General features: G+C 42.0%; 1 protein-coding gene across 1 annotated transcript in view; it reads left to right on the top strand.

Annotated features, from left to right (window-relative positions):
* The first annotated feature begins 103 nt into the window (after positions 1 to 103).
* STPG4 (sperm-tail PG-rich repeat containing 4) overlaps positions 104 to 10,200 on the top strand; it is a 30,150-nt gene continuing 20,053 nt past the window's right edge. The window contains exons 1-4 of the mRNA XM_044428565.1: positions 104 to 788; positions 5,743 to 5,808; positions 7,576 to 7,836; positions 9,724 to 9,788. Of these exons, the coding sequence (XP_044284500.1) occupies positions 723 to 788; positions 5,743 to 5,808; positions 7,576 to 7,836; positions 9,724 to 9,788 (458 nt within the window). The 5' untranslated portion in view covers positions 104 to 722. The remainder of the gene's footprint in view (positions 789 to 5,742; positions 5,809 to 7,575; positions 7,837 to 9,723; positions 9,789 to 10,200) is intronic.

Below are 10,200 nucleotides of genomic sequence, written 5' to 3'. Positions count from 1 at the left end.
GTGCTTCCCCATTTGAATAGTAATTCTTGCTACTTTGGTATTACAGATACAGACCTGTTTTGCACAGTCAAGGAGGGGAAATAAGCCACAGTGACTTAACTTCATCCCCCATGTGTGCCAGTTGTGTGCAAGTAGGATTTCCATAATTACCTTTGGTTTGTCATGCTGTACAAATTTGGCTTGTTGATGTGGCTAACAGAGCAGCCAGAGCTCTACAACAGGTCATGGGTTCCTTAACAGATAAGTGTGCTCTGAGGACAGGGTGCTTGGAAATCTCTGCTTCAGGGAAATTTCAGTGGAAAAGAGAAGCAAGGCAATTAGGAAGTTTACTGATTATAACTGAGGAGATGCTGTGTTGGGCCATCTTCATTTTAAACAAAATACAACCCAAAGGGAGTTGTTTCTACTTACTTCTGCTTTATCTAAAACCAGCCCATCTGATTGGGACTTCTGTTGCACTGTATCATAATGTCAGTAGTGACACTGCATAGGAGCTACTAGGGGGTAAAACGTGGCATCTAGGACAATCATACACCTGCCTATTGAGAGGGCTGGCAGGATATGAACTTCCTTGTCATGAGATTAGGCATACTGCCTTTGTTCTAAACACTGGAGCAAAGCATATCTACATCTGTATGTCAGAGAAAACTGCCTTGTGATGAATTTCCACTCCCATCAGTCTTGGATTACAGCAGTCTGATAAAGTCACAGAGAAGTGAAAAATGCTTGGTGGACGCCGCTTTTCATCAAAATTAGTTGTTGATGAGTCTAACATTTCTGTGGAAAAGGTGCGTGTGTATATTAAATACCTTTTCATTAGATATAGGAGAGATGTGTAGTAACTGACAACAGAACAATGAAAGGGCCCCAACTATGCACAAGATTGTCACAATAGTTACAAAATGTCCCTACAAATGACATTGGATACCCATGAAGATAAGTTTATCGCCATAGGAAAAGATTTAATGGGCTGGGGAGATAGGTTAAGCAAACTTGGGGCAAGGAGTCTGAATTCTACCTTCAAGCAGCAGAAAGCACCACCAGGCCCTGCCTCCCTCAAAGAATGAGCATGAGACCATCTTTTGATGCATTTCAACAGTCCTTTGTTCAAGTGGAGGAGAAGTTAGCACCAATCCACATGACAAACACATATACCAAGGCCACAGATGGTGGTGGATAGTTTACCAGTAGCTGTAATGGTTAAGTTCTGGTACCTTTCTTACATGCCTCTTTTTAACTTTCTATCCTGTTTCTGCTGGGGTAGTAACTTAATGAACTGAACATTACAGCAAAATACCTCCCCATGCCTGCTTGAAGAATGGCACATTTCACACTAATTTAATCATAAATGGGAAATATAAAGGCTACTATCCTAAGCCTCCATCCAAATCAATGGGACTTGAGAGAACATATTAGCATGGAAGCATTCATGTGAAATACACTTATCTTTAAGAAATCTTAACATGGTTGGATAAAGGTTCTACACTGAAATGAGCTTTGCCCTCTCCATATCAGGTTTTTTTTTCCTGGTGTGCAACATGACACTGCGACATGACTTCTAGCCTAGCCTATCCAATTTGCTATAAGATCAGAACTTCCTAGGCAAAGCTGTCTCAGTATTGTCAAGGCAGTCTTTTTTTAGATCATCTACTTAGAAGCTTCAGGTCTAGGTACTTCTGAAGAGCAAGCTTCTGTTAAAAGAAGACAGCTTTGTTTCAGCACCCATATATGTGCTGCATATATAGCTGTCACCCAGTGGCAGTTACTGTCAGGTGGCAGCAGAGAGAAAGATGCTCTTCCATCTACTTGGCTAGGAGATCAGCTCCTTCAAAAGTCAGGTAGTAGGAGTCCATCTGGTCAGGCCATCTAATCTGCTTCCATCTTAGATTGGGGGGGGGGGTTGGTTGGTTGGTTGCATGGGGCCCCTCTAGATTTCTCACCACTACAGTCCCCTAAATTTTATTTGTCAGTGTTTTATGAACCTGGGTTGCTCTATTTATGCAGTGGCTCTTTTTTAATTTGATGGATCTGAACTACATAACCCCCCCTCCTTTTCTGCTGCTGTTTCAAGCTTGAAAATGTGTTCAGGCACAGTTCCCACTGCTAGCATAGTTTTGAATCCATACAGAGAAATAGTTACTTTAGCAAAGGTTTTGTTCCTTATAGTAGAGCAAAAGTGGACAAAAGTTATATTGGGCTCTATTGGCAGCTTTCTGAGTGATTCTCAATAGATTAGCAAAGGTTTTTTATTTCTTATTCCCAGTTTTCTAACAACTGAAACAACTAGGAAAGTTTAATAGGCTGCTGGCAAAAATATTTAGGGAGAAACTAGGAGAGGTCTTTTCTATGAAAGAACTTGCTAGTACAGATCACCAACTGCCACCAGCTGAGGATCTCGGGGTTCTAGTAAAAAAAAAAGATTCTACAAGCATGATGTTTGTCCCCATCAGTTGTAGTATCCATGTATTTATTCCCACATTCAGACTTCGGTTCTTCAAGTAAAGTAGCAGGGCTGGGAAAAGCCTATCCCTAAGATCGTGGCGAACAGATGCAACTTATGCATACACCCTTGGGAATGAGACCCATTCTGTCAGGACTGATTTTTGAGTTCACATGGATAAAGTTTCAGTGCATGTCAGTGTCTTATGGTCGTTCCCTACAGTGAGGTTGTATACATACATGTGAGTAAGCCCTTAAATCCCTGTAAAGATGGTTTATGTTATGGTTTCCCTAGAAATACACTTTAGTTTCTTTATACTTTGTTTTTTACATTAAAAAGAATTCCATGAATGTTTTGTACAAGATTGAAAGCATTTCAGTGTAAATCTGAAACTAAAGCCCTTTTAGTCAATCCAGAGCATCTTTTCCCCATGCTGGATGGGGATAATGGGAGTTGAATGTATTAAGTTACTACATTCTTGTGCTGCCTACTAGCTGAAGTTCTTTGGCTGGTGTTCAATCATGTTAAACCATAACATACACTATAAAATTTAAATGTTTAAAACGACTATATAAAAAGTCAAAACCAGAGTAAAACTTGGCAGAAATACAGAGAATTAAAATATAGTAAAGAGTTTAAAACTGAAACTAAGAGTTTTAGTCAGCACATCTGGAAAGAGCCAGTTTGGGATGGACAAGCAAAACGGCTACATCCAGGGCAAAATGGCAAGTAGTCCTGAGGTCAGGAAACCAGCTTGTAACCACAAGTTGAGATCCAAAGACCTGTTTTGGGCACTTGCCACAATTGTGTGCTCTCAATGCGAGTTTTGATTTTGAGCAATAAATTACTATGCCATATCAGCAAATACTTTGGTAATTCTCCTTAGTGGCAAAGGTGTTCTGCAGTCCCCATGCCTCTGAGTACATGGAGCAACACACCCTTCAGACCTTGGCCCAGTGTTATTTTTCCATCACTTAGTTCTGCCTAGCACATTTTAATAAAATGCCTTTGTGTGCAAGGAGGAGCCTGGTTATTAAGAAAGCTGAGCATGCCTTTCGAGAGAGTTTTCCTCCCATGGTGGTGTACACATAGGGTTGAATCCAGTTGTTTAACAACAAAATAAAATACTGATGGAGCAGGTTCGCCCTGCCCCTTGCAACAGCTGCCAAATCTGTTCTGGAGATTTGAGACAACCCTCCAGAGAGGATTTGGAGGGCATGTGGAGGGCTGTAAGAGGGATGAGAGTCTGCCATGCAAATGGAGGTCGGCTTGTACAACACTGGATTTATCTCATTGTTTTCCACTGTTGCCTCTGGACAAAACAGGTTTTGCAGGGTTCTCAACAGTGCAAAAACCTGCCCAATTAGTTTGTCAGTGGTTTAAAAGCAAAATGGCCTCACCAGGCACAAGCAGCAAACCCCCTTGTTCTAACTTTTTAAGATTCGCGCTCTCTCTGAAGCTTCTCACTGTCTCCAGACTTTATGGTCTGTCCATATTCCTTCTTCTGGATAAGAACATCACATGGATTGTGATGTCACAGATACTGTTATACCTCTGATATAATCTGCAAGAAATAGAGCATTGCTTTTAAAAAGAGAGAGAGAACATGTTTGGCACCAGTGATAGCAGCAGATCAAGCAAACTGACTTCGGTAAATGTTATATATCTTGTGGTTAGCTTGATAGTAAGTCTAGACAGACTCTCATAAGATGAATTCAGTCCCAATAAAGAGCATCATAAAAGTCTATCTTTTGAATGAGTTTCATTTTTCCACAGAAAACACAGCAATTTGATGCTCCCAACTGCTGGAAGACACACTGCCAGGATTCTTGCAGGAGAAATGGATTTAAAATCCAAACAAAACCCTTCTTCTCCCCAGTCAAGCCAGTCCTATCAGCATTAGCCAGGCTCATGCAGGCCCACTTTAGGAGTGGAACCCTAGGCATATTTAGGCATAAACAAAAGTCTGACAACTCCCAATATGCTCCAGACAGCATGTCTCGATTCTGCCAGATGTTCTCTTTCTCAGGTACATGAGCATTCTTTAGACCCAAAGAGATATTCCACTCCTTGTAACTTGGGATCACCATTTTTTTTCATGTGTTTGTTTGTCTTCCAGCATTAATGGGTGACCTTCTTTTTGCCCTTATAGACTTAAATGCCACTCAGAACAGGAATTAAAACATAATCATTTGAAAAATGCAGTAGTGCAACCCACAATTGACAACACAGTCCATATTAATACATTTTTTTATAAAACTCTAAAAAGAAAACTAAATTAAAAACAATCTGTTCACAACTCTGATATAGATGCATATAAAAATATTAACAGATTAAGCACCATCCTGGGAAGAGAGATGGAGATCTAAAAGCCCTTTTTTCATAAACCTTTCCAAAAGCTGCATGGGTGTGAGTCAGTCGAAACTCCCAAGGGAGAAAGTTCTGGAGTGGAAGCACCTGTATAGAAAATGTCCTGCCACAATTTAACTTCAGTGCATCTTTTTCACATATCCAGCACCTGTGTTTTTAATCTTTTATTTTAAGATGTGGTAGGATTATTCTGGTAGCCTCTGCAGTATTGTCAACAAAGAGAAAAAGCACTACCGGCAAAGAGGGCATGAAAACTTGTATTCATGGATAAAAACTTAGAAGTAATGATCAGAATTTTCCTAGAAACACAATACACCTCACCATGAGTCTGGCGCTTTGTATGCCTGCCAGTCTGCTGTCCAGGTACAAACTGCTAATGGTCAATGTCAAGGTATTTGCTGCTCTCTATTCTTAGGGTTCTTTGTCTTTAAACCTGACTTGGATTGGAAAACTCTTCAACTTAAGTCTGTGCTTTGATAGCCTTTCAAAGAGAAGGCTGCCCTCTGTAAAATAGAATGCAAGGCCATGCAAACCCCCACACTTATGAGGAAAATCATTGTGTTTCATGATTTTGATTATTTTAGATAATTTAGATCTAGATCTCAGCCTTTTTCCTGCAAGAAGCTCAAGGTGGCTTATATAGTCCTCCATTTTATCCTCACAACAACCCTGTGAGGTAGCTTAAGCTGAGGGTCCGTGACTGCTTTAAAGCACCCAGTAAACTTCACAGCAGAGTGGGAACTAGAACTCAGACCTCCCAAGTCCCATTCCAACACTCGATTATGCCATACTGGCTTTTTATGGTGCATATGAAGGTTTGTTTGTACATGTTCATATGTACATCAACATATGTGCTTCTATAAATTTATACTGCAAATGGGTAAAAATACAATGGTACACATTTTGAGCATATAATTTGGGTTTCTTTGAAGGTAATTGAGAAGGAAAAAGAACTACCTGAGCTTAGAAGAGATGCATGGTGGAGGGAATCATTACGGGTCTGTATAACATTCATCTGATTATTCTTAGCTTTGTAGTTACCAAGGTAAAAACATAGATATTGTATGATGTAATTGCTAATCTGGGGAGGTGATGCAGAGGTGATATTGATATACACATGCATACATGCATGCATTATACACCGTGGGCTACTAGCATTAACTGCCAGAAGCCACCATGCAACTGTTCCAACTCTTTGCAATTAAAGATTTTCTGCAGTAAGAAACACATGCAAGAGAGGTTGTAGGGAAAAAGAAGAGAGAGAGACAACCTAGAAATGCCTCTTTGAAGTACCTCTGGAGTAAATCAGGAGCTTCAGTATTTATTTAGCATTGCTGGGCTAAATCCAGTTTCAAACAAGCAGACTTGCACTCATTCCATGGGTATTTCCTTCCCCATCCTCTCTCCTTTTACCCCTTGCAAACCTGCCAGGCCAGCTGCAGGGGTGGGGGGTGGGATCCCCAAACCTCTGGAAGTGGGCAGGGAAAATTCAATCTTCCCAAGGAATCCTTTCCTTTTTGCTAGTGGAAGATCATCATTAAACATAACGCATAAAGTCCTGCTTTCTGAATGAAATAGAATTCTGCTGTATTATTCATTGTATTATTATACAACTATAATAATAAGAGTGATCACTCTGGAATCAAATTTGGATGAAAGACTAGCATGTTCATATTTAAATGAATGAATAGCAAGTGGGTGCACCTGTGCACACCTGGCTACATTCCAATTTAAAACTTCACAATAGTGCTGTGAGAAAGAAGAGTTTGCATGAGATCCCGCTCATGTGTACTGCACTGGGCTCACTAGAACAAAGGTGAGATACTTCTTAATTAAGAATTAAATAAAATACAGCGGTACCTTGGCTCACAAACGTCTCTGTTCACTACCAAATCGGGTTGCGAACAAAAATTTCATAAACATTTTGACACAGGTTGCGAACTCCACATTGGGTGGCGACCGTGATTGCAGCCATCTCCCCCCCGCCCCCCCGAGTGGGGAGATGGCCGCGATCGTGCTGGGGGTGGGGGGAGGTGGCCGAGATCGCGCCCATCTTCCCTGCACAAGTGCAACTGCGATCTTGGCCATCTCCCCCCCCAGAACGATGGCGCCCATCTCCACCCTGCCAGTGCACCCCCTCAGTGCACCCACGTTCATGCCCGTCTCTCCCCCGCCCCCAGCGGGCCCATGGTCGCGCCCGTCTCCCCCCCCGCCCCAGATGACAGGCATGATTGTGGTTGTGCTGCGGGTGGGGGAGAGATGGCCGGGATCTTTGTTGTTCTTTGCCACTTTGCTTCACATTTTTCTGATTTAAAAAATGGTTACAGAATGGATTAACCTTATTTACATTGAACCTTATGGGGAAATTTCACTTGGTTCATGACCAATTTGGGTCACAACCAGAGTCCTGGAACGGATTATGTTCGTGAGCCAAGGTACCACTGCAAATACTGGGCTGCATAAGTGAATAATTAGTCGTGTGCATCTATAAAGATGGATCCAGGGTTAATCACAGCCTCAGAGTAGACCCACTGAAATTGATAGGACTTCAGTTCATCATGAGAATCTTATTTATTTAAGTATTTAAATGCCACCTATTTTGCTAGCAGCATCCCGGTCACATTAGATCTCACTGGGTCTACTCTAAGAGTGCACAAATCTGGATCTAATTCCTAGCGTTTGTTTAAAAGAGGCAGGAGAAATCTAAAGTTATATCAGCCAACATGTATATAAAACAGTTTGGTTGTTATGTTTGTTTCCATCAGCCAACACCAATACCAGGTTCTTACCCAGTCCGGGATTTTCTTGAAGATGCTCAATTGAACCCAGTGAAAGCAACATATAATTTTAGAAATGAAGGCAGAAAGAGGAAGTCCATCTTTCAGCAGATGCCTGACCTGACCCTACCAGATACTTTCTCATACAATCCTCCGTCATTTGTGGAACTGGCAGGGAAAAGGCCAGCAACCTATTCTTTTAAGAACACATCAAGGGACTGTCCCTCACATTTATCCTATAGGGATAAGGTAAACATAACATGGTAGCAGTAATCCTAAGAACAAAAGTTTAAAGCAATGTTGTATACATGCATAATACATAGCCGGACATCTTGGATGTCAGCAGCAGCATTGTATTCAGGCTATTCCATCTTGGGGGTGTCCAACCTATTTTCAGCCCAAGGGCCAAATACAGTTTCAGAAAATTGGGGCTGAATGTGAGTGTTTGCCAGGGACAAAGACAAAACTGGGTAGTTTCGAAAAATCCCTCCCCGCAAATACTTAGCCTCATTATCACATCTCACACAAGTGTGTACACATGCATCCACGCATCCACAACTTATATAGATGCTAACAGTGAACTCATCATCTGAGTGCGGAGATCCTGCAGCAACCAAAATGGACCCCTCCCCCTCACACACACACACACACAAAAGAGGTAGGACTTGATGGGCTTGGGGGAAGTCCAAGTAATGAAAACCTTAGGGGGACAAATACCAAAGGGGGATATTTTATTTTATTTTATTATTTCATTTTAATTTTGGATTTATATCCTGCCTTTTTCCTACAAAGGGCTCAAGGCAGCTTACATCCTCCTCCTCCTCCATCTTATCCCCACAACAACAACCCTGTGAGGTAGGTTGGGTTGAGAATCTGTGACTGGCCCGAAGTCACCCAGTTGGCTCCATGGCTGAGCGGGGACTAGAACCCAGATGGTCTGAGTCCCAGGCCCATGCTCTTAGCCACTACACCGCACTGGCCAAAATGAGAGGACCAAGCATGCAAAGTGTGCAGAGCTGAAGCACTGGAGCTGGAAATGACTGGGTTGAATAGCATGAAACATCATAAAAGAGGGCATGTCTGTCTGTCTGGAAGACAGAATAGGAAATCCCCATGCTGCAACATTTAGTTGCAGGTCCCACGCATTAACTCCTTCTATGTTTTCGCCACCATGTACTCAGAGTTGAAGAGCTGGAACACCAATAGGACTTATCCTGGGCTGAGTCTCCACCTGCATTGGAGTGAGGCAATAGAATGAGGCTGTACCATTCCAGATAGTACACAGATACAACTTCTGAAACCTCCTGCATTCATACAATCAGATCCAACACTGAGACAGCAGGAGCAAAGTCCATTCTATTCCTGTATTTATGAAGGCATGTACAATCGTACATGCTCCAGGAATGTGCTTGTTTTTATCAGGCTGGCAATAGGGATGGGGGAGAAATTTGTTTGCCTTGCATTTCAATGCAAATATCCCTAACTTCAGTTTTTGGCCTCCCTAAGTAGATGGAATAATTCCTTTTCAGATATCCTGAACAGCTGCAGCCAGCCAGTTGCCTTGCAAAACTGGGCAAGATAAACCAGTAAAAGGCAGCTCCCTATATTCCTACATAACTTTAATACAAAGTGCTGGCATTTAAAGAGCTATATTTTGTTTTGGGGTCATGGTTCAAATAGTTGGTCATGGCCTTTAAAGCTGGTTATGGAACTGGGATGCTGAAGATTGACAACCATGTGCTCCTACATGGAGCAATGCAGTTCTTCAGATTTTTTCTCTTGAGGTTCTCCTCAAACACACACATCTTCCAAGTATGGTGAGTAGGCAAAACAAACATGGCTTTTCCTGTTGTGGCAACTCATATTTAGAATTACCACCTCGATCCAACCATCAGCTCCCTTTGAAGAATAATCCAATCAGTGCTCTTCTCAACTTGCAGGGCATTTCAAAGCTGCTGTTAAAAACTGGAAGTTGAATTGTGAATTGCTCAGTTTGGTTCTGTTTGTTATTCAGTAGAGAAATTTTACATACCTAGATTTCTTCACCACCTTGGAAGTATTTGCCCAAGTATTTTAAATAATACTGTAACATTTGAAGTACCTCCATCTATACTGTGTGCTCTTGATTCTCCACAGAATATCAACTTAGATCCAGGACAGTATGATCTTTTCCCTCCTCCGGTTCCCACATTTCCAACCAAGTAAGTCAATAGACCTTCCCATTCCATTTTTCTTTCTATATAGGTTGTTTTTACTTTCTTTATTTTAAAGTTTTTCTCTCCCCCCCCCCCCCGCCCCATTTCTGAACTGCTGCTCCAAATAACATCATTTCCTGTGTCAGAGGGCAAAGGGCCTGGCCATCCAAGGCCACAACAATTGCTACTAATGAAAAAGCGGGATTAAATTGAAAGATTTTTCCCCCCTCAAGAAAGGGCCATGGAGGCCTGGCCTCCATTTTCTTGGTCTCTCTGGAGAAAAGGAGCCAAATCAGTGCACTCTACATCAGCCTTCTCCAACCTTGTAGCTTCCAGACACATTGGACTGCAACACCCAGAATTCCCAGTCAATGGCCCTGCTGGGTGGAAATTCTGGGAGTTGTGGTCCAAATGCCTC

The sequence above is a fragment of the Varanus komodoensis genome, unplaced genomic scaffold, assembly GCF_004798865.1.
Source record: "Varanus komodoensis strain SLA01 unplaced genomic scaffold, ASM479886v1 scaffold2, whole genome shotgun sequence".
In the NCBI taxonomy this organism is placed as follows: Eukaryota; Metazoa; Chordata; class Lepidosauria; order Squamata; family Varanidae; genus Varanus; species Varanus komodoensis.
Note: the sequence above shows the minus strand (reverse complement) of the source record. Positions and strands in the feature narration are given on the sequence as shown.